General features: G+C 40.4%; 1 protein-coding gene across 1 annotated transcript in view; it reads left to right on the top strand.

The window, feature by feature from the left end:
* Positions 1-25,379, top strand: part of HCN1 (hyperpolarization activated cyclic nucleotide gated potassium channel 1) — a 311,369-nt gene that overhangs the window by 264,212 nt on the left and 21,778 nt on the right. Inside the window, exon 6 of the mRNA XM_054575326.1 lies at positions 9,379-9,619. Within this exon, the coding sequence (XP_054431301.1) occupies positions 9,379-9,619 (241 nt within the window). The remainder of the gene's footprint in view (positions 1-9,378; positions 9,620-25,379) is intronic.

The following is a 25,379-nucleotide window of genomic DNA, read 5'->3' as shown; positions in this document are numbered from 1 at the left end:
TCGCCTCTTCAAAGCCCCTTACTCTTCCAAATACAGCCACATTCTGAGATGTGGGAAGTTAGGGCTTCAACATATAAATTTGGGAGGGGGGCACAAACACTTGTCCACACCTGTAATGCTGCATTCAAATCTAATTAAAGCGACAGGAAAATGAGTGTTTAATGCATCTCAGGACCCCTGCCAGGTTGTGAGCCTGGCCTGATTTTCTCACGTTTATGCACATGCGCATGTATTCTTAGGCAAGGGTTGTTTCTGTTCATGGCCTGTTGGTGAGGAAAATAAATATATGTGGATTATATTACAACATTTCAAGTCATTTTTGTCAAATTCTCCAAATCACCTTCTCTAAGAATCATGTCTTTTCGTTCACTCTGCTCTCCGCTGGTCCTGGTTGTACAGTATTTCTCAGTGGAGGGTACTTAGGGACGTCTGTGAGCTGTATTTAACAGTTTGCATCGGTCTGGGGTCACTCTGTCCTGGAGGCCAGCCCCCACGTGGCACGTGAGGCTCACGCTGCGCTCAGCTGTGGGCAGTGGACCCGCCTCTGCGGAGGCTCGTGGACCCTCCCTGAGCCCCGGCCTGGGATTCCAGCGAGTGGGGCTGAAACACAGCCTCCAACAAACCTGTTCATTGTCAATACGCGATTCTTCGATTTAGTGTTTTGGCCTTTTTCTACCTGTTTTTCTTTTTTTTTTTTTTTAATAGTCTAATTCTCTAATTTAAGAGAATTTTCTGTCATGTGCTATTGCGCTGCATGGTACCTAACAGCAGTATGTTCTTGTGTTCCAGGAAGGCAAACCGTTGGGACTAGGCTATGACTAAATTAGCTTCAGACAGCAATGGCATTCACATGGTAAGGCTGAAATGTGATGTCATACCTCGAAACCCAATGAGATGCTTATCAAAGCTGCAACTACAGGAAACATTAAAATTGTTAAATCCCTACATCTCAAAATTCATCTTGTTCTGATCTATTTTTTATAAGCAGACCAATTTCATTTCAGCCACTTAATCACAATTGGCCATTTGTATATGCAGAGATTTTAGGCTAATTACCTTTTAACTCATTATTTGAAGAGACTATTAATCTAGCAATTAATGATATGGTTGAATTTCTTTTTCTTTCTTTCTTTCTTTTTTTTTTTTTTTTTTTTTTGGCTTGAAAACAAGAAGACATTTATTGGCTTACTGAACGGAGAAGTCCAGTGGTTGAACTGGTTCAGGGGATCAATGTTGCTAGAGCTTTCTCTCACCTTCCTTCTCCCTTTTCTCTTTATTTTGTTCTTAAATCCTTTTCTTTTAATAGTTCAGTTACACTTGTCTCCATTTTTCCCCCATTACTCTCCCCTGCCCTGCCCACCCCCCCACATTCAGTCCTCCCTCATACTGTCCTTGTTCATGGGTCCTTTATACATGTTCCTTGATACAGCTGGACTTCAAACCAAGTTATGCTGAAAATGCCTAAGGTTGACAGTACGTAAGAGTCTACTATGTACTTTTTCTCTTTATCGCTGCTGGAGTTTTCTTAATGTAACTGTGATTAACATGAGAGAGAATACTGTGTAGCCATTCAAAGGAATGGCCAAGAGGCTCATGTCTCATAATGGCAAATATTTTATATTATAAAAGTAGAAGGAAAAAGAAACAAATATTTAGTGTATATTGTGATTACAACTATATTGAAGTGAATGAGAGGTTATTTTGTATATAAACATACTAAATTACTTTCATTAAGGAGATGAGAATACAGAGATTTTTTTCTTTTACATATTAAGGAATCTGTGTATGTTAATTTTATTTTCAAAGGTTTTAAAAAGTACAGTTTGCTAATAAAAAATACTTTAATAAGATGGAATATTATAATAAACTAAAATCAACTCTATGTCAATTCATCAAGTCTTTCTATCTCTAACTCCTTTAATTTCCCCAACATAAATACAGGGTGAGGCAAAAATAGGTTTACAGTTGTGAGTATGCAAAACAGCTTATTCTTGTATTATTATTTATCAATGTATCATTTTTCATACAAACAACTGTAAACCTACTTTTCTTTCTTACCTTTGAAGCTTATTACATAATTTTTGATGTTTAAATTATTTAGTAGTTGCAATAAAAGCTCTGTGTAAAAAGTAAGACAGATAATCACAACTAAAGAAATAGCTTGCAGTAAATGCTCCGTTACAGGACACAGAAACCAAGGGAAATGCTCTGAGGTTAGGAAACAGGAGTGGTACCTAACTTGCAAGCCAGCGTTTGGATAAATGTGTAAAACATTTCAAAGCAGAAAGATGGGCTTGTATGGACTGATTTTCATCTACATTCAGTCAACATCTTACAGTTTAGAAGAACAAACCACCAGCTCGATGTAACCCAATTGGAAATGCTGAGGGAATCTATTTTTAAATCCCCCCCCCATGTGTTTCCTTTTTATTAAAAAAATGCAGACTGTATATGTAATTTACAATTCACCTTCCAAATTTATCATCTCAACAGGGCAGCTTTATTATAAGAATCCTGTAATTTCATTTCTGGGCTTTGGCCAGAAGGAAATTTTATTGACTGTGTCCACGAAAATATCTGTCATTTTCTCCTTCTGAACATCTGCACCCACCTCAACTTTGGTCTTTAATAACCAGTCCCCAACTCAACTTCTTTTTTTTCAATCAGACCCATATCCTCTTACCAATGATATTGAAATCTTTATTTCTTTGAAATTTTATAGAATCTATGTTCTCTACCATTTAATTTGATCTAAACAGATATTGTTTTATAATAGTTATGATGGTTAATAATAGATAACATTGAGTGGCCTTCGTTTAATCATGGCAGTCATGTGTGATAGAGTTGCTAGTGTTCTCTCAATTTTACAGGTAAGAAGGTCAAGATTTCAGGAGTCTGAGTAACTTCCTCTGGGCACTGAGCCAGCTAGTTTTGGAATTAGGGATTGAGCCGAGAGAAAAAAGAGAGAGAGAGAGAGAGACTTACCGAGTTCATTTTGTTCTTTAAAACCGTCTTACACTGAATATATACATGTATTCTTTCTGCTTCAACTAAATGTAAACGTCCATATCCCTCTCTATTTTAGGAATGAACCATGGTTTCCATACCATCCCTTATAACTTGGAATGTGTTGTTAGAAGTAGAGATTTTGAGTCATATCCCCCTAAAAATTTATATTTGGATTCTCTGAATCTCTACTGAAGCTTGGTGAACTGTATTTTAGAAAGAAATACCATAAATATGTCCACAGGTTTATCGTCTTCCTCTAGAGAATCCCAGGGAAAAGAATGTTACCTCTGGCAGATCATTAAGACCGCTGTTTCCCTGGTGAGTGCTGTCTGTCTCCGTGAGAGCCGTGAGGGGCAAGGGCTGCAGAGCCGTCCTGGGTGCGTTCTGATTCCCCAGGGAGGCCCCATCAGACCCCCGGCCGAGCTCACCGGCCCCCGCAGGCCCCAGCACTCTGGACACGTCGGCTGGCCCACAGGGTACCCCTCCTCGGGTACCTAACAACGGTCCCGCGGAAGCTGATGTGAATGTCTTAGTTTTATCTAGTAGTTACTGCCTCACATACCTAATGTATTGCCTTCCAGCTTTCAGTGAGGTTTCTTACAATTAATTTTAGTTAGCCACCTCCAGATACTGAGTTACGCTTCCTAGAAGCTTTGTGATCTAAATCTAATGTTGTCAGGGGTCAAACTAAACCACATTTTACTCACCTATGGAAGTTTCACAGTCTGTTTCACCTCTCCCTTCAAGGTTATAAATAATATCAAAAAATTGTACCTTATGTTATTAAATGCCATTAAATTATGTTAGTTAATGGCATTAAATAACATTTAACATGAAGCGTTAAAACACTCTAGAAATGCTTTATGCCAAATCCCCTCACATGTGACATCATGTGTGTTCTGCGGCAGACCCCTCTCTGTTCAGTGAAAATGTCATGTGAATCATATGAGATGTAACATAAGAATTACATTAAAAATTAAACATAAAATTAAATTTAGTACATTTTAATTAAATACCAACAGATTATAATTTCAACATGCAATCAATATAATAAATCATTAATGAGATCATTTAAATTCTTTTATTTTTTTGTCTTGAGTCTTTAAAATCCAGTATATTTTTAACAGTTATAGCACATCTCAATTTCAATGCTAAATTTTCCTTGGAATTGCTCTATCTATATATAGATTTCATAAAGTGTTCAGTTGACAAAGTATATCCATCTACTCAAATTTTTCCAAACATAATTTAACATTTCCTCATAACTGAATTGTGTCAGTTTTTAACTTTAAACTTGAATAGTTAAAATTAAATTTAAAATTCAGTTTCTTAGTGGTTTGTAATTCCATGTAGCCATTGACTACCGTGTTAGACAATATTAGCTCTAACAGTGGACTGTATACTTTTAAATGTTGTGCTCATTCCAACATGTTATTTGACTTCTGTGAAATGGCAACCTCTTCAAGACTCATTTGATTCATCTATACTGCTGAGTTCCTAATTTACATCAGTAACTTGCTTCTATGTCAGGCTCTCAAAGGTGTAAAGTTCAAAAGAATAACATCAAATTCTTAAGGGTCTGTGATAATTCTAGATATATGCAAAGGTAAAATGGCTTCTTAGACGCTATCAAAATCCTAAATTAGGGAGCTGGGCTTCCTGACAAGCAATGGTTTTTCCTCTTGTGAATGTGCAGTTTGGAGCAGATAATTCATTATCTTCTTCAAAACAGTGTAGTAATAATAACTAAGGCACAGGATATTTATGAGGGTAAAATAAATTGATACTTGTCAACATTTAAAGCAATACCTGGGACCCAGCAGAAACTCAGAAAGTATTGTCTCTTATTTTTATTATGTTCATTCTTAAAATTATCCCTGCCTTAAAGAAAAAACCCCTGCTGTATCCAATTACTCTGTTTTGATTGTTACTAGTCCAAGTTACTGAATTGAGGGAAAAATAAGACAACATCAACAGCAGTTCATTTTTAGGATATGCCAGATGAGGAATCAAACAGAGATTTGACCTAGTGCATTCATTGTTTCCGATGTGAACATAGAAGTCTGCATATCTGGATGCCACTTGAATGTTTGTATGTCTGGATGCCATTTGAATGTCTATCTGATGTAAGTTCTTAGAAGGAAGCTCTTGAGTGCTCTGCATAGTGTAAAGTACAGTGTGTATTGGGCACAAGAATTTAACGGTGTAATAGCACCGTCTGGTTAAGGTTACTTAATGATTCATTATTGTAATAATGGCAATTATAGTAACCATGCTTAAAACTTTTTAGAACTGTACTATGCAGAAGGGAGGAAATATAAATATTTCATACAATGGAACTGTACGCAATGATACATAAGTTACCAATAAGGAATTGTAGTGCAAAAGGAACCTTAAAATATTACCATTCTTTTTAATTATAACCAAACAATGCTGCTTAAATTTTCCCAGTCTCTCAGAGTATGTATGTTTCCAAAGCACAAATTTATTGTTACATAAATCCTTCTTGAAAGAATCTAAATATAACAAATCTCATTTTTCCTGATTGTCATAGAGTTAAACAAACTAGAAAACAAATCACAAAACAACAACAACAACAAAAATCACAGAAAAACATACCTTTGAGAATGGAAAGGCAAGCCACAGATGGAAGAAGATATTTGCAATGCATATCCCTACCAACGAAGAACTCACACCAGGACTATAAAAAGAACTGTTACAATGGAAAAATCAGAGAAAACTCTTGACTGGACACTTTACCAAATAGGACACCTATCTGACCAATAATGAGCATAACAATATTAATCATTGGGCAAATGTAAAATTAAACCACTGCCCAAACCACCACACGATCGATTACTTGCAGTTTCCAGAAGCCTGGGAACCAGCCAGAAAGACTCGGTAGGGACCAACATGATCGCCCAAAGAGGTTCTGTAGGATTCTTACCTTCCTTCTTCCTCTTCCTCCTCCTCCCGCTAAGGAGGCTAATGGCTAAAATTATGATATCAAACTCTGTCAGAGAGGCACAACTACTGAAACTTCACATGTTACTGCTTTGTAAGAAAATGTGCAATCATTTTAGAAAATTTTGGCAGTGTCTACTAAACTATTGGGTTGGCCAAAAAGTCTGTTTAGTTTCTTGCCATAAAATAAAAGACACATTTTTTCATTTTTCATCAATAACTTTATTAATTTGGATATTTTGAGTATATCGGCTAACACCTGCATGGTATACTGTATTCAATTGTTGATTGTACTCAATTAATGTCTCAATTTGATTGCTATCAACTTCAACTGGACTGTCTGACTATGGAGCATTGGTCCAGGGAGAAATCTCCAGCATGAAACTTCACAAACCACTTTTGATACGTTTCATCATATAATCAGTCACAGTACCTTCTCCGTATGATGTATAAATCATTTTTTTGTGTTTCACTTGAATTTCTACCTTTCTTGAAATAATAAAGCATAATATGCTGAAAATGTTGCTTATTTTCTTCCATCTTCAGTTTTAAAATGGCTACACAAAAATTCACTGATTTTGACAAGCTGTTTTTTCTTAAAGATTTTATTTATTATTTTTAGAGACAGGGGAAGGGAGGTAGAAAGAGAAGGAGAGAAACATCAATGTGTGGTTGCCTCTTGCGTACTCCCTGTTGGTGACCTGGCCCGCCACCCAGGCATGTGCCCTGACCAAGAATCAAACTGGCAATTCATAGGCCAGCACTCAAACCACTGAGCCACACCAGCCAGGGCTGCTAAGTTTTTTTTTTTTAAATACACACTGATATGACAACTTTCACAATACAATCTCACAAAATTGTTTCAAGTGAAGTGAAAGACAACTAAGCGCTACTAGAACCATCGTACAGAAAAAAGCAAACGAACTTTTTGGCCAGTCCAATAAATATATGCTTATCTGGTTACCTAGCAGTTCCAACATATTCAAAAGGAAGCAGTGCATGAACCACTTCAAAATGCTCATAACAGGTTGATTTGATTAGCCTAAAACTGGAAACAGCGTGCTTGTCGTGAAGAGCGCGGTGCATAAATTGTGGCCAAGTTACAAATGAAATGCAACCTGAAATAGCAAAAGGAGGAAGAGGCAAAGGAGTTTCTGTCTTACTACATTTTTCCTATCAAATATTTGCTGGGACTCAGTGTCAATCAGCTAGTATTTTCATGGAAATAAAAATTTCCGAGGGAAAGAAAATGAGTTGTTTCCTTCAAGCCATAGCAATAATGTGAAATTCTCTCCGCAGTGTTATAATCAGGGTGTTCCCAGCGCCCTTGAATGTCCATTGTATCATAGAAAAATTAGCCACGTGGGCAAACACCAGTCTTACTGTCTGTAAAATATACTTTCAAATGTCTTCAAAAATAAAAGATGAGAAAACAAGGAAAAGAAAAATGTGTACGGTTCAAATTAAAGAACATAGATGAAAGGAGTCTCTTTATTATTTTTGTTTGAAAACTGTCACTTTTCTCTGCAATTTGACCTATTTTCAGTTTTCCCCACCACATCCTTCTATGTAATTTTACATGTGGAATCATTACCTTCCAAACAATCAATCCAGTCATTTTAATGGTATACCTTAGTCTTCTTTTAACTCCATTTCACCTTTTATCTTCATGTGGTTTTTCTGTAGAAGTATTAATAGTAAGAAGCATATTTTTTATACACATAACACTTTTTTTCTCAAGTTAGATGCTGGAGCAAGCATTCCAAGAGTGTTAAGTAACCACTTCCAACTGGAGCAAACTAAGCTTTGCAAACACTTTTTTCCACGTAATACTTCTAGTCCTCCTCCTTTCTTCTTTCCCTTCTTTTTTCCTTCCTTCCACCCACTCACACAGGCACGCGTGTCTACGGAGCACTTACGAGGTGCCTCCCCTTGTCAGAACCCCCTACGCCCACCCCAGCTTCTTCAGCACTAGGCACCTCCGACCACAGGTTGCCCTGGATACAGCCACCCATGGCGTCAACTCGTGGGCTTGGATGTTGCCGCCCCAAGTGCCACGTGTAAAGCTGTTCTCTGATTTTTGTTGCTATCTTCATTGACTGGTTCTTGCTGCTGATTTTTAAATACAAGCCTCCATGAAGCTCCACTATCAGAGACGCTTCCCTGCTCTGCTAAACTCACGAGACATTGTTGAGGAGGAAAGATCTTCTTCCCCACGATGGACCCACATTTTTGGCCTGCTGTATAAGCTGGGATTTTTGAAAATCTAACCCAGGGTCATGTCAGGTCATTTTGTGAAGCAACAGTGGAGAAACTGTCTTTCCTGGTCTTGGAATCCGCACTTTTGTATCACTTGTTTCCCCAGAGCAGGGGATTCAGATCCCGGGGTCTGTTGATGCCTCCATTTCTGTGTTGCTCTCTTCCCACGTCTTCACTGAGGTTGCTTCAGCTACTGCATGAAGCAAGCAAGGTCAGAAATTCAGATCCCACCCTTTTCTTTTGGGGGCTCATTGGAGAAGAAATTTCTGACAAATGGCATTGTGGTAAATTTTAGATTCCCATTGTTTATTCTGTTACATGTCTGACTTGCAAGAGTAAAAGCGGTCAGTCCCCTAACCCTATTTGGTTCAGAGACATGTGAAATCTGGACCAGAATCCACAAAATGAAATTAAACATGTCGATCTCCTAACTTGGACTTGGCCTGCCCAGAAACAACACAGGCAAGTCAGGAGAGGTGGGATCCGACCCTCCCCAGTCCGAGACTTCCAGTGGAAACAGGAGAGGCTTTGAAAGGGTAACGTTCTGATCTAGCCTAGAAACACATCAATGTAGAATTAGAGGTTAGAGTTAGAGACGCCTTTAAGTAACCCTACTCTGCACTCTCCGTTGTTCTCACTCTAATGTAATGACGTTAAGGGAAGAGATCAAAGTGCTGTTGTCTGGCAGCGGCCCTTGCTCCCTGCTAGCAGGTGTGAGTTAGATTGTCCAACACAATGGAGCCCAGAGCAATAGTAATATAGCCAATAAGAAACGACGTAGCTTCTGTTCTTCGTAAAAAAAAGTAAAGGAGACTAAAATTCCTCCCCATTTTAGAAGTTCTAATTTTATATAAAGAATAAAAAATGCAAAGTTATAGAAGTCAAGACTTCTTTATGGTTATTTATGATGAACTGAATGTTTAATATATGCCTGTACTACACTAGGAGCTGCAAATACGAAATTCCAACACAGAAATAAAACAAGCCCTGGCTTTGCAGAGATATGTAGATTATTAGACTTTTTGTATTTTTGGTTCTGAGTTTCAGTTGCCATGCTATGCTATATATGTATTTAATTTCAGTCCATGTGTGCTCCCTGCTATGAATAAACCCTCTCCTACTGTTTGTTTACCCTTCCACTTTTAGGAGATCGTCAACTTCAACTGCCGGAAACTGGTGGCCACTATGCCTCTTTTTGCTAATGCCGATCCTAATTTTGTGACTGCCATGCTGAGCAAGCTGAGATTTGAGGTGTTCCAGCCGGGAGATTACATCATACGAGAAGGAGCTGTGGGTAAAAAAATGTATTTCATTCAGCACGGCGTCGCTGGGGTCATCACGAAATCCAGCAAGGAGATGAAGCTGACCGACGGCTCTTACTTTGGAGGTGAGTAAGGAGACAGGCGGCCGAAGCGGCGGGATGTTGCTCGCATTATGTCTTCATTCGAATTCTGGAGAGGTCCGAATGTTCTTTGTTGGTTCTGATGAGAAATTCACCTTTGAATTCTTATTAAAAGTGGCTCTAATGGTATGTTTCACCTATCAGGCCTTGTCGAGCTTCATGTTTAACTACTCTTCAACACCAAACGAGCTGAGCGTTTTCTTTAGAAAAAGGCGAGACGTTTGCCTTCGTCTGTCTGCAGGTTCATGCTATGGGAGGGAATTCAAGCGAGACTCTTTTCTCCTCGTCGGAGAGGAACCGGCAGTGCTCTTTGCTAAGGGGTCCTTCTCGCTTCGTATTCATCCTTTGCAGACTACGATTTCCCAGCTCCTTTGAAGGCTTCTCCGTCAGAATCCATGTGTCCGTCGCAACTCTGAGAATCCATAGAACTGCTCATGGCTTTCCAGGCGCCGGGTCTCAGTCCACCTCGTGCCAACATTAATAGGCAGTTACCTGTCTTCCTTCAGATGTTAGAGGGCAAGCAATGAGACGCTGTTTCAAGTCAAAGATGCTCAGGCCCCAGTTCTCAGACACGTTTTTGTTTGCTTGTTTATTAGTGAATAATCAACCAGTATATCTTGTCCCCTAAAAATCAGTACTGATAAAAAGAAAGTATTCAAATCAAATTAATAGGAATTGAGAACCAGTCAATGAATTGCATTTTGTGATATAATAATAATCACAGTTATTCTTATAACCTGAGTTTAAGAAGTTTTCTTCAATAATAGCTAAAAATATTTATTAGAACAAGTTTATAATTATATTAAATGTTTTTTGTGGAATATCAAAATAACCATAAGGTTCTTATTTATCCACCTATTGCTGAGTAAAACGTGCAACTCAAAAAGTTATTTTCTTTGACTTTCCTCTCACCCATTGAGGACCATTTTGAAGTTTGCATCTTTTCCTGTCTTCACATTCTTCTTCCTTGTCCTGGTTCTGTGTTGCTCATCAGCCCCTTGGCCTTTTGTGAAGATTGTGCTATGAAAAAGGAGAATATTAGGAATATCTAACAATCTATGAAGGGGTCTACTTTAGAAAAGCACAGAGAAGTAAAGTTTGAATGAAGAAGAGAGAGCAATTGAAAACTATGTAGCAGAAAATAGAAGGCGATCACATGAGCCTTGTTTGGCACAGGTACTTGGGAGGTAAAACCTTTTTGTGGTAGTTAAGGGTGTGATACACATGAAAAGAAAAGTTCAGAAAGAAATTTCTGGACATTTTATTAATGTATTAAGAATGTATTTCCACATTTGACATAAATTTTGTATATTCAAAGAGCCTTTACTTACTATACAGTATGCTTGCTAATATGAGTAAGCTTTTATACAAAGTTTGGAATATTTGCTGTTTCAGATTTATGTGGGGTAAACTACCAGTAAAGGCAATTCCATTAGTGAATGTCCTTGTGTTTGTAAGATATTTTGGGGGATAAAAGCTACTTTATCCTAACATATTATTTCTTCAACACATCGTAGTATCTCTGTCTACCAGTGAGATGAGTCTGTAATTGTGTCATTATGTTGTTTATTTTTGGGATCCCCTCTTGACTTTGCATATCAGGTTTTCCTCCCTTCTGAAAAGAGTAAGGAATCTTTTTTAAAAATGTATTCTCTATTTCAGGGAAATTTAACCAATGCGTGTTTACACACACACTTGATATTTATGTGATTTAGACACCAAGGAAGGTAATGAAAGACAGGCTCTACTAATAATAAATGGTAGTTAGCATGCGGGGGTTTAGTCTTCATGACTCTTTCAGTATCTAATATGAAACTGCAATTAAAGAGCAGAGCTGTGTATTGTACTAATTTTGTATTTGTGTAAACTGAGCATGGCGAGTCCAGAGGACAGTTAAGCAGAAAAGCCAGGGATCTGCTGAGGAATGTTCTTTCCACTTCTAAAATGTCTGAATCAACTAAATGTAATCCGTGCACAAAACACACTTCAAAATAGGGAGATAAGGAGACTCATTCAAAGAGAGATCAAATTCAGAGTTTTGTATTCTGTGCCTAACTTGACTGTTTCTACAATAACAGAGAATGAGATTGTGAGATTAATGTAGTTTTTGTAACTCAGAGAGGTTTCAGTGGCTGTTTCCCCCTTTTGTGTGGAGCTTGGAGCGAGCGTGCTAGGCCGGCGCGCGGCCCACAGCGTGCGGTGCTCCGCAGTTTGGATCTGGTGGGGAGCGCAGGAAAACAAGCCTGCCCTGAGTGCCTACTGTGTGCTGGGCACGCCTCTCAGCCCTGGGGTACAGCATGGCGTGAAACAGGCTGAACTGTCCAGTCACGGAGTTTATGTTTAGTGGGTACTTACACTTTAGCAAGAAGAACGTAATAAAGAAACCTAGAAATTGCTGAAATGCTAACTGACATTATCAGACGGCAGTCCATGTTTCAGGGGAGACAAGCGCAGGGAAGAAGGGTAAACGATGCCCCCCGCCAACCCTGTCCACAGGGCCAGGTGGAGAGTAGAGCTCAGGCAGGTGTCCGGGCTTCCTGCGGAGAGTGATGCTGAGTGGGATCCCGTGGCATCTGCTGAGACCGGTCCTCACGGCTCAGGCAGGTGATGGGGACGCACTGAGTTTGGGTACTAGTGGAGTAGGGTTTTGCCTGGAGGAGACAGTTCCTAGACTCTTTCTTGACTTCTCCCCTTTTGCATATGAGGAAAATGAGCCTCAGAGAAGATGAACAACCTGGCCTAGGCCCTGTAGATGAAAAAGGACAAAGCGAGGTTTCAGACAGCCGTGAACTTGAACCCACAACCTGTGCTTAGTCCACTGTGCCTCACTCCCTCCTAAGAGAGGGCATGTTGATCCTCAGGGTGTTTACGTTACACATTAGCTAAGCCTTAGCTTCTCTTCTTAGCTTTTTTATAATTAAAGAGGCAGGCCATACATTGAACCTAATAACATAAAATCCTGTGAGGCAAGTATACTCTTATCTTTATGTCTCATTCTAACTCATGTACTTAATTTTAAAAACAAATGGGTCTTTACCCAGTTCTCTTCAAAGCCAGCCATGGGTCTTTCACACATGCATTTGTTAAACTGTTTTATAATCTATTCATACGGTCTGCCTGGCTCTCCTATTAATCACATTATCAATTTATTATCCACTAAGATCAAATGCCATTAATGTAACTCATTAAAATTTCAAATGCTGTATTTTTGTATTCAGTAGTTCATAATTTTCTAGAAATGTTCTGTTTTTCTAACGTAACATGTTATATCTCTATCTTCTCACCCCTTGGCAGGCGTTTTTCTTTCCACACCAAAGTATTCTAATTAGTTGAGTCTCTTGACTGCCCTTCTTGCAAAATGGCTGTCCTGCAGTTCTTCTGAAGGTGCAGTAATGCGAAGCAAGCCTAGTAGAAGGAGCCTCCGTCCCGCGACGGCTGCCGTTATAAATCATTTGGTATTAAATGCTGCCTAACCGTCTCTCACATTTTGCCAGCCTCCAGGAGTCTGCCAGGAACTGTATAGCTAATGTGCATATTTAGGATTTTTATGACCAAAATGCATTTGACCAGATATGGATCACCTGGCATTTTAAAGTTTAGAGCTACAGATTTGACAGACCAGACAGGCCAACCCTGCCATGGTGGCTGTTATTTGTTAGTAAGAGACCGAGCACCTGCCAGTCCCTAGTTGACAGGTCCCTTCATCCCCAGTACATCGTATGTTTCCAAAAGCTGATGTTGATTTTCCAGGAGGTGTGAGAAAGCTCTTGATGGTAAAGTCACAACTTGATTAGCTCAATGCTCCCATTGTATTTATGAGGAAGAGGAGGCGGCAGCAGAGAGACACGATGAATCAGAGATAGTCGTTGCTTTCTTCCTCTTCCTCACCTGCTCTGTCCTGACACCAGGCTAATGAAATATTTGTTTCAATACCGTTAAGTCCATTCTGACGGATCTTTTTCCAGATGGTAGCCCACCTACAAATACCAGATAATGTGCAAGCACAGGCTGAAGCTTAGCGAGGTTACGGGTGGGAGAGATGTTAGGCCCCATCTGCACCTTGACCTCGCCACTCTAGGATTCCGTAAAGTCACGTATAAACGTGTCAGTGTATAGCAAAGGATTAAATCCAAATGCCTGAGACAATTAGGAAAATCCGGATGGACATGAAGACAACATTTTATTTTGAAGCCATCATGTCTTCTCTCCTTAATAAAATAGAAAAAGAGGAAGAGAAATGAAAAGGAGGAGAAAATGGAAAAGTCCTTGTCACAATTCTTGGTCTTCTTATATTCCTGTAGTTTTCACCTGGACCATGTTTGTGCTTTTTTATAATTAAAGAGGCAGGCCATACATTGAACCTAATAACATAAAATCCTGTGAGGCAAGTATACTCTTATCTTTATGTCTCATTCTAACTCATGCACTTAATTTTAAAAACAAATGGGCCTTTACCCAGTTCTTCAATCAATATCTATCAAAAACAGTAGAAAGTTATTTTAGTGTAAAGTACAGGATTTTACAGCCAGCTGAAACAGGCCTGGCAGGTTATGATTCACTTCAGAATACAAAATTGTCTGAATACCTTTTAAAATGTTCTTTTTCTTTTGAAAACAAATTGCTACATTTTAATTACCAATACTCTTCGGTATTGACATTTTACTTGTGTTGTTCAGATGCTGACTTTTGTAATGATAAACTTTGTGTATGTTATTGAAGCAATTCCTGGTAATAAAGAACAGATGGAAGATTTTTTTTTTCCGTTGTGTATGCATAGCTATGGAGTGGGGTGAAAAGCAAGGTTTTCTATCAAGCAGAGCTGGAGGAAAAACTTTTTAGGCAGCATATACAAGTACATTACTAATAAGAATAGTCTGAGAGAAAACCGTCTCGCAGATGGATGTTTTCTTCAGGCTTCTTCTTGCAGTTGCTCTGTGCTAGTGATCTGAGAATCCGCAGTGGGCCCCTGAGTCTGAAGCTCAGATCTCCCACGCCTGCTCGCCTCCCTGGGTTCTCTGTGTTTTCATTCACTCTGCAGCTGTTCCTCTTTCAAGAAGATTCATCCAAATTGTGCCCCTTGCTCTTCTTACGAAGAATAACAGAATCCAGATCCTTTAACAAAAATCTTCAAAACCCTATACAGTCTGGCTCAATCTATTTCCCTAATCTCCATTTAAATGTTTCCCTTAAGACACCTTTACCCACGCTGCTCCTGCCCCAAGGCTATTAGTCCTTACGTAAGCGAGCAAAGTTTGCCTTACCAATCCCTTACCAAAGGGATTGACCTTTCTGGTTAGGAGAAAAAATTTTTCTTCATGCTGACACTTTGCTTCTCATAGTTGTTAAGATACTGCTCAAATGTTATTTTTTCAATCTTCCCTGGGCAGACGATTTTTTTCTTTGTGACCTTAACCTATTATTGAACAGTTTTCATTATTATGTTGTCAATTTTCCTTATGAGATTATGGACTTTCTGAGCTTAGACACTACAGTTTCTTACAATTTGAACCTGCAGTACCAATGCACAACGCTTGAACTATTTATATCATAGACACTTGGTAGGAACTTGAACAAGGAGTGGGTGGCTGAATGGATGGATGGATAGATGGATATATTTTCCCTTGTCTCTACTCTCTATCTCTCTGTTCTGCTTCCCCTCCAGCCCTAAAATAAGAAAAAACAGTCAAGCCTCCTGTTCACTTTGGCATTATACTCTGTTAATCTCATTGTCTTTTATCTCAAGATAAGAAGTCAATACAAATAATAATGATAAATTACAAACCGAACTAAATGAAACACAAAACTGTTCCTTTATCTGAGAAATTCATTGTTAATATTTCAGTCACTTTATCTAATTTTAATTAGCCTCACTGCCTTAGGGACTCAATAAGACAGGTTGAGAATTTAAGCGATAGAAGCTAGACCCGTGCTGCCTGCCAGAACTTCCTGTGGCGGCAGCCACGTCCACTGCTCAGCACTGTCCGATGACGCAGCTACAGGCTGTGGGCAGCTGCTGGTGTGCGTGTGAATGCAGAATTAAGCTTTTCATTTTATTTTTATTAATGTAGATTGCATATAAAGATCCCCAGTGTGGCTAGTGCCTACCCTGTTGGCTAACGCTATTTTAGATTGCTGGACTCGGTGAAAGGGTTTTACAAGGCAACTGTGTCCAGAATGGTTGAAAAGGTGTTCCTCTCATCTCTCCTTCCTGGAAATTGTCCAGTCTTTCAAAAACTCTTTATTTTATGCTAAGTCCCAAATACCCCTAAAAGTTCATTTACCTCATAAATGAAGGAAATGATATTTCTTTCCTTCTTATCTTCCTTCCTTCATCTCCTCCTTTTTCTCTTCCTCAAATAGATATTGAAAATCTTCTATGTCCCAGGCAGAATGCAAAGTATTTATCATACAGACACGAATAAGGTACAATCCTAACATTCATGGATAGTATATGCTACTGGGGAGATGTCCAATAAACAAAAACATAAGTGAATGCAGGAAATGATTTCAAGCAGTAGCAGCTGCCATGAAAAAATATAAAGCAGGGCAATGAAGGATCAGTGGGGCAGAGACCGGAACATTACGAGGAAAGAACATGGGGACAGCAAGCGCAAAGTCTCTGCAGTGTGAGCAGAGGCGGCGGGTGCTGGGAACAAAAGAGCATCAGCACCGTTAGAGTGAAGAGCCGGAGGAGCGGAGCGCCAAGTGGCATCCAGAAAAAGCACTGGTGGGCACATAGGCCATGGCGTGTCTCTAAGTCATCCCAGTGAGGGACCAAGAACCGTCACTCAGTTCCCGTGAGGACGTGGCGCACGGTGGAAAGGAAGTGGGAGTAATGAACCGGAAGTTCTGATGGGGTAAAAAATATTGTATTTTGCTGTATATAAAGTGCACGTTTTTGCCTAAATTTTTGAGGAAAAAATAAGGGTGTGCCTTATACATGGGTAGTGCCTGAAATACCTTGTATCTGTTCTTGGGTTTTGCAATTACGTGTTACATAAAATTTCTGGTACCATAGTAGATTCAAAAATAAATGCTAAAATTCCTTCATAATACAAAAAACAAGTATCTAAATATAAATACATAAGTAGATTGAATTAAAAAATGAAAACGAGAGCTTGTTTCTTAAAAGTTTGGGTCAAAAACGTGGGTGCGCATTATACACGGCAAAACGCGGTACTTGCTAGAGTGAGAGCAGCGGAATGAATTGGGCTGCAGGTGCCAGAAGGGGTGGTGTGGGGCCGGTCAGGCCACGGGCGGGTGATGGTGACGTCTAGGAGGCGACCGTTGAAACGCTGGCTAAGTAAGGGGTCCTAAGTGACAGATCCCAGGGAGATGGCCAAGGAGCCCTGAGACCAACGTGCTGGAGGACTCATTCCCGCCTGCTGGTGGACGCGGCGATTATAGGCCTTACATGTCAGGACAAGAGCGGTCCGCTTTTCCATGAAGGCCTCTTTAAACCGAAAGAAGGCCATCCCTTTAGGACCACTGTTTCTTTTATGTAGTTACTGACACTCTTTTTCCTTGTTGTCGTTCCATCTCCAGTTCTTCTTTGTGCTTTATTTGCACCATTTATAAAGGGATACCCAAGAAAGACAGGACTAAAAGATTCCTATTATGCTGAAAACTTAGAGAAGATCATTGTACGATTGCATGTGTGTCCTCGCCCTGAGCTCGTTCCCTGACACATCATTTTTATTGAATAAATATTTGTGGCATTGAATCTAATTTTGGGGTCATCTTTAACTGATTCGCACTTCATACCCTTAAGTCAACTAGCAAACTTACAATAAATGATGTCTCTGTATCTTTTTATTCCATTTCCCAGCTTAAACTGTCTACTCTTTTTGTTTCTCCTACGAGGTCTTAATCGAAGTGCATAAATGTGAACCAGATCGTTAGACTAAGCGTTTTGGTCGAACCTTCCTTGTTGCTGAAAAGCAGAGCAAGGTTCCTTTCCGGTTCCTTCCCTGGCAGCTCCTGTCGTTTCCTTCCCAGCCTCGCCCTTGGCTCTCAGAGCCTCGGTCCAGCGCCGCCGACACAGTCCTGTCGCCCCCGTCAGCAGGCCACCCCTGCTCCCCCACAGCCGGCGCGAGGCGTGAGCGCTTGTCAGTAAGCTGCCCTGAGTTCTCTGATGAAAGTTGTGCAAATCATTATTCGGCTGGAGGCCTTCTTGAAGGACCATAATCATACTTCATTGTATTTGTGGAGTCTGGGGGAGTTTCCAAGTATGTTTCTGGCTATGCACACTTCAACCAAGTGCACAAATACAGGGACGCATAGAGAAACTGGCCTTCAAATTTTTATTTTTAACACTACCTCCTTCTCTCATTTTTGCTCTTCTATGCTATCAGCCCAGAGTGAGGTGAGGTAAAGCAAGACTGTCTTTCTGCGGTGATAATAAGTATCATCTTGAGGCGTTAAGTATACATTTGGAAGAAATTAAAATTTTTTTTCGACATTCTCACAATCGCCTTTGTATCCTACCGAATAGTTCGCAGGTATGCAGATGAAACGTGGGCTCTTTATCACAGTGTAGGACTTGCATTTAAAACATTACAACGTCGTTAAGGTCTTGTGTGATAAATGCGCCAGCACATACTGTTTGTGATCTGAGGAACGCACTCTGAACAGGTTCATTTGGAAGGCGGCAGCGTCCCGTGGTTACTTTATGTGCATCGCTGCTGGGGACAGATGGCTGCTTCCTCAATGTGTCCTCGTTTCAACTCTGTCTCTTGCTTGCTCCTTTTCCATGTGGCCTTCCGCTGCTGCTAATAATGGAGGCTTTTTATTCTGGGCCCAGGTTTTACTTACTCTTAAATTTAGACCTTCCCTTCCAGTTGAAGTTACACGTTGCTAAAACCATGTGACAGCACCGGAGATCTCCCCTGTTAAACTGTGCCCCCCGTGCAGTCAGAAAGGTCATGCCAAGGAGCCTCACATATGCTGTTGCTGGATGTTCTCCGCTCATGATATTGCAAATTAAACCATCAGATTCTATCTTTAGGAGCGAAACCATGAAACGATTAGGAAGCAGCAGGACACAGCTGAGTACGCAGCATCCACAGAGCAGGGTTCTAGTGCCATGTCTGCCAATAAGACCCAAACGCATGTCCCCAGGCAACTTGGTGAGCACCGAGGGGCTTGGAGCATCGTCTGTAAAGTGATTATCAGGACAGAATCTTTCCTCCAGCCTTCCAGCTCCATGATCCTAATAGAATGGGACTCCTGGGTGCGTATCCTGTTTGCTGGCTTGCTTGTTTTTATAGCTTTCCGAGCATCTGCAATGTCTTCTTGCCTGTTCCAGAGACCACGTTGTTTTTGAAGGAAGCCTGTATATTATATTTGTAATATTAGAATTGAGGATGTTTTCTAGGACAAGACCCTCGATTTTAAAAGAGAAACGGGGGCAAGTGGTGTTTGTGATGATTCATGTTCTGGTGGATAACAATGAACTACAGCTCTTTTTCTGGCAGGTAGTGAAAACAAAACAAAACAAAACAGGAAGCGTCCAGGTCTGGTTGGGAAGCTCTTTGACCTGTGACAGGACACTGTTTCAGGGCATGACTTCAGGGCATGTTTCAGAGTCAGATCTCGGGATGCTCTTGGGCCCTGAGAAAGTCACCGATGTCCAAGCCCATTTCCAAGTCTGTCAAATCAGGGTGTCAGTTCCTACCTCCCTGGACTTGCCTGGAGGACAAAAAGCTCTCAGCGTGCCCAAAATGCTCAGCATCGCCCCTGGAGCCTCGGCCTGCTGTGATGTGGGGCGGTCACTAGGCGGCGGGCTGGCGCCGTGGGGAGCAGCAGGGACGCGGATGCGCTGTCCCGGAGCACTACGGAGTCAACGCTCAGGTCAAGGCCGTCAGCCTGGAGAACGTGATGGTCCACGCGGGTCCTCGCCTGTGTCAGTGTTAGTCTGAGTCCACGAGCAATGAAATCCACTCTGTCGATGGATGTGAATGGTGGGGGTGGGGTGGAATAAATAATCTTGAAAGGTTTTTAAATTGAGGATGACCTCATCTCTGAAAAGTCTTATTTCCTCACTCTATGTACAGGAGCATGGATGTGGAAATATACACCCCCCACCCAAGAAATAATACTGTAGGATTATCCAAGTTCTCCAAATAACTTATTCATAATGTGCCGGACATTGTACTAAATGATTTCACATATATCCTATAACTCCATGTGAGATTAAAATAGCTACTAAAATATATACTCTACTATTTTCAATATCAGTTTTCCAAATGCGTTAGAATTGAAATGGAAGAGCAAACATATATTTTTAAGAGCTTAATTATTCAGAAACATTTTTGTAAAATTAAGAGTTAGGACGGATCTAATCCATTCTCACTCCCTGGTACAAACAAGGTGCCTGAGAGATGCATAGGACACAGAGACCGGCGGTGACAAGGATAGACCTTCACTTTCGGCCACTGCTCTTCATCTGGTGACAAGTACATGTTTTGTAAGTTGTTACCAGTAATGTTACTTCATAGTGTTTCAGAAAATAACAATTCTTTCCTCTTAGAATGAATGATGAGGCACACTGTACACATAAAACACACACATACATACACACACATAAATTGTTTCCAGCTTATTGCTAAATAACCTGAATTTACTAATGCTCCAGTGAATTGTGGCTCTTTTGACCTATCTATTTTCCACAGAGACACATCTGTCTCCATGGTTGAATTTACTTTGCAGGGAAGAGTGAAATTACCAGTCAGAATAGTTCATCAAAAAGATAATGAAGTAGAAATAGTGTAGTCACTTTAAATTGCATTTTCATCACCTATTTTGCCGGGTGTAATACATTTATCTAAATGCTGAAATATCCTCAGCAAACTTAAAACATCAGAAGTATTTAAAAAGTTTCCTTGTTCCACATACTGTGTGTCACAAGAGATACACATTAACAACACACCTACATTTTAATGGCACATAATGAGTGTTTCTCTTTGCTGGAATATGTATGTGTGCCCCAAAGAAAGGCATAGAAGGTTCCAAAGATGGGTCTAAATATTCTTCATGCTGAGAAGTCAGTTAACAGCCCCTCCCACTCACATGTTTATACTGGATATGAATGAGAACGTTCCTTAAAGCCTAATACATACCAGACTCTTTAAAGAAACAGCACTTGACGTCTTAATTGAATTCGTTGCACAATACAGTGGTTTACTTATTAATTCAGTGCCTATTTATCCTCTTGTTGTGAGGGCTCAAAATGAGCACATTAAAGAGTTCTCATTTTCTTGGAGTTTCTCAGATATTTGTAACTATAGAGCAACCACTAACGCTTATTGCCTCAACAAGAGACTAGAAATATTGGAACAATACTTATTAAATACCGAAGTCATTTTATATGCATAATATACATTTCTGTACATGTATTTTTATAAGTTGGAAGAGAGGATACAAAATAAATGTTTAGACTTGAAATTTCTAGTAGGTTATCTTTTTAAAGAAGCAATATAAGCAGGTAAAGGTATCATTATTACTATCATTATAAATGTTCCAGTGAGGGGGGAACTAAAGCAGTACTTTCATGTCTTGTCTTCTATATACCCCCATTCTTTTGCTCTCTAATTAGAAAGAAAGTGATCTAGGCAAAAATTGACTCCTAGTTTCTGAGACTCTCGGACCTGGTGCAGTTTATTTTTTGACTTTGGTGCCTTTCGTACCGGGGTGCTCTGCTACAACTGCAGAGTTCAGTGCGAAGAAGGGACTTCAGCCAAGCCTGCTGATCATCCTGGAGCCTGAGTTTTCTGATTGGACTTCTGCTTGGGTTAAATTAAACACAAAGGTGCCTGATGGCTTCCTGGCATTGTGTGATGCAGCATTACCGAGATGTTATACTGTAGATGGAGATTAATTTTCTTATGAGAATCAGTCTCCTTGAGCTGTAATAAGATCTGCTGTGGAAGGACAAGAAGATGTTACAGCAAAGAGTAGTACATATTATAGGACTTCACGGTGCTTGTGTTCTGGACAGGCTATCTTACAGGGAAAATTTCAGGCAAGCTAAATTAGGGGAGGTGACTATACTTGAGCAAATACATTCTGGAAGTGTCATATTGCATCCTGGGCTTTTATTGCAGAATATATTCTTGCTTGAACAATCAACAAAGTAAACTTTAAAACTTAATCATAACCCCTCCCCTCAAAATCTGAACTTTATCCAATAGAAGTTTACAGCTGTCTAAAACCTTCGGTGTTATCAAGTTCCGTAACCATGTAATTGTTTAAAAACTTAAATTTGCCTTTTGTATGTCTTCCCAAAGCAATAAAAATAGTTTATCTCAGAAGGCTGGGAACTGATGGTGCCCGATACCTTAAGGACCAGAGAAACATGTAGTGTTGCTGAACAAACCCGAGGTCATTTCTGGTTTGCGAGCCTCCCTGAGTCACTCGCTTGGCATAATGACCATGTTTTTGTGTGGGTGTAGACGCGAACCTTGCAGGTTTGCTGGAGTATATGTATTTTTTTAACGAAAAAAAAAAATCAACATCTTTGGAACATCTTTGAACCAAGCCCCTTTGTCACTAAAACTGTGAAAAGCGAGATGCTGGTGATAAGTGGTGTTGGCGACATTTTCAGGTAACAATTGTGAGATTTTTTTCCCTCCGGGACCATGAATAAGAAGCCAAAAGATAGATACCTTAGTAACTGAAAGCTGAAAAGAGCCAGTAAAATGGTTTATGTGGGATACCCTTCCAAATGAAATGCATCGTTTTTAGAATGTCTACGTCCTAGGACTTGGAGAATCCAAAGAACACATACAATTCCCACCGGCCCCTGAGCGGGAAGCCTACAGGGATACAGGAGCGACCGTGAAACAAGCAAGTGGCATCGGGGAGTGTGAGATTTCATTTCCAGCCCAGAAGACAACAGTCTGGAAAGACACCTTGGATTTAATGTTCAGCTCTTTGCATTTGCTAGGCTGTTGGCCGGCTTGTGCTTGAACAGACGCCCAAGGCCCTGAGTGGCCAGGGAGCGGGAAATGGAGGAACTCCACCAAAAAGACAGAAGTGATGATTCCGTGAAAAAAGATGATGCTCGGAGGCCTGACTCTGCCAGGGGGCCCAAAGCAGGGGATGTGCCTTCTTACAGAAGGTCCTCATTAGGAACTCGGAAGGCATTGCCAAAATTGCAAGGAATTGGACTCGAATTTGCTAAAACAGCAGTGGGGAGAGAGGATGTGGTTGTGAACGGAGGCCAGTGAAAAACTTGCTGTGGAAAGCAGAGCTTCAGAATGCTGCATGTTTCGAACTGGGGAGAAGAAAACCTTTCAAACAAAATCAAATCATTAAATAAACAAGCATGAGTCCTGAAACATCAATAATCCTTTGACTATCATGTTCTCGGCAGGCACTATCACTCAGACACGCTGCCTGGTCTTATTTTCTTATAGCCGTTGCCATTATTTGAGTTTAGTGAGTTGAGATTTTCTATATCCTCTAGAAGGTGAGTTCCGTGAGGGAAAGGAGCTCGTCGTACACCTGCACCACCTAGACTGACCCCTGACACCTGTTAGGCCATAATACGAATTTCTTGGATAGATGAGTGAAGTAACTTTTGAGTTGAGCTCTAAGAATGGAGCTGTAGTATGCCAAGTAGCAGCTGGGCTGCAAATGGCAAATTGAAGAAAAGAAATGCTGTGGAGAAGCGGGGGTTCCTTTGTCTCAGGAAACCCCTTGCTCCCTGTCGGAAGGCAGCCCAGCTCATCCTGAAGGAACGTATGACCTAAATGTGACCTTGGAAAACTGATTTTTAAAGTAGTTTTTTTTCCCTCTGTTAAGGATAGAAACTTCCAGAAGTCTCACTTAGAGAGTGATGGATTGAAAGTTGACCTAGATTGTTTTTTCAACTTGAAATGGACCCATCACTTTTATGGGGCCCAGGAAGGGAGGAAGAACACTTAGGAGAGATAAAGAAATCTCCATCTCTCGCAGCTAATGACTGCGCCATCAAGTGGTTGACAGACTCAACAGTTTGATTTGCAGGTCTTTCCTCTTCTGCACCCAGAGGCTGCCATGTGGCCAGCATTGTGGTCTTTCCGTGTGCACAGCCATTTAATATGCCTGGTTCATGATGAAATACCAGCTCCCGGCTGGGAAAATAAAGCAGCATTCAGCTCCTCTCAGCAAGAAGGCTGCCGTGTGATGTATTCTGTGAACTGGATTCTGCATGAGCCAAGGCGAAGGACTGGCAGAGTTGGGAAACACAGTTGGACTTGTTAAAACAAGCGTTTCGGTGCACAGATGCTAAGTCCCTTTGGAGCTGCGCTCTGGACCGCTTGGCTCCGGCTTCGCGATCAACTAAATTTATTGGTGTTCAGTTCCTTTTAATTTCCATCTTTACAGCAATTTATTTGAGTGTGGCCTTCTACCTCTAAGACATTTCAAGAATGTTTTTTGGGAAAGAAAGGACTTACAGTGGATTAAAATGGTCTCTTTTCTTTATGAGTAACAGTTTAATGAACCCATACCACGTCTGTCAGGGTGGCCGAGTGGGGCAAGGGGACCTCATACACAGTGAAGCTCAAATGAAGGTCCTATTACAACTGGTTACTTAGTGTAAACCAGGTTAATCAAATTCTATTAGCTGAGTGCAGCAATCTATAAAAAAAAAATAATACTCACTTTGTAGGGAAGTTGGAACTAGTAAATGATGGTATACGCAGGTATTTATGTGTGTGTGTTTATGTGTATAATGCCAGGCTTGCGTTGGCAAAGTAGATGCAGGCGCAAACCCAGCAGTCGTTTGTTGCCATACCCCAACTCTCCATCAGCATGTTCACTTATGTCTACATATCCCTTTAGTAAATATTTGCCATAGGGTGGTGTGCTCAGAGCTACAGGCCCTAACTTTCAACATCCCATTCTCTCAAGGTCTAGGATAACTCTAAAAAATATCATTTTCCAGTGAAATTATCTAGAGAGATTTTAAGGTCAAAGCTGAGAGCTGGTAACGTTCTCACACGTGACAAAATCTTTTTACTCTTCCCCTTAACTTGTCTGCTTTGAACTGCTCTGCAAGTTGACTCCGTCAGCAAGCCTATTGGGAACCTCTGCGCTGGCCCATGGGCTCCCTCCTCTCTCTGGTAGCATTCTTAGCCTATCTCTGCCTTTTTATTAAGTTTATTACAATAAAATCATGTGCACTTGCCTACTGGACTGAATCTTTTTAAACTTTTTAACTCTAGTCCCTCGCTCAGGGCTTTGTAGGGCTTCTATAATGTATGTCAAGATAACCATATACCCATACATGCATATAGACAAAATGTTCTGTTTCTCATGCATCATTTGCTTCCCTGTTCCATATTGATATCTTCCTAATTGATCTATTGACATAAAATTATTTTCGATCTATTATGTACTAGTCATTAACATTATATATTATGTTATAACTAATATAATTATCAACTAAATATTAACAGTTCATGCTTTGATGTTTATTATTTCACAAGCTTTATTGACACTTTATATGCTAGTCACTATGTCCTATAATCAGTATTTCTTCAAGAAACAAGTAGAGATGCAGATCAATGACAATCCAATGCATTAGCAGCATAAGATAAAAAGCACAGCTTAAGGTATAGGAATCTGTCCAAAAATTTCTGTCTGAAGGAAAAAGCGACACCTAGCTTGAGTTCTGGGAGCTGAGTAGGAGGAACCTTCTCATTTGTGGACTGAGCATCGTGGATGGAAGGAGCAGCAGAGGTCAGAGAAAGCAGGA

The sequence above is a fragment of the Pteronotus mesoamericanus genome, unplaced genomic scaffold (assembly GCF_021234165.1).
Source record: "Pteronotus mesoamericanus isolate MK-2021 breed Mesoamerican mustached bat unplaced genomic scaffold, CSHL_Meso_final contig_29, whole genome shotgun sequence".
Lineage (NCBI taxonomy): Eukaryota > Metazoa > Chordata > Mammalia > Chiroptera > Mormoopidae > Pteronotus > Pteronotus mesoamericanus.
The sequence above is the reverse complement of the archived record's forward strand: the minus strand, read 5'-3'. Positions and strand labels throughout refer to the sequence as shown.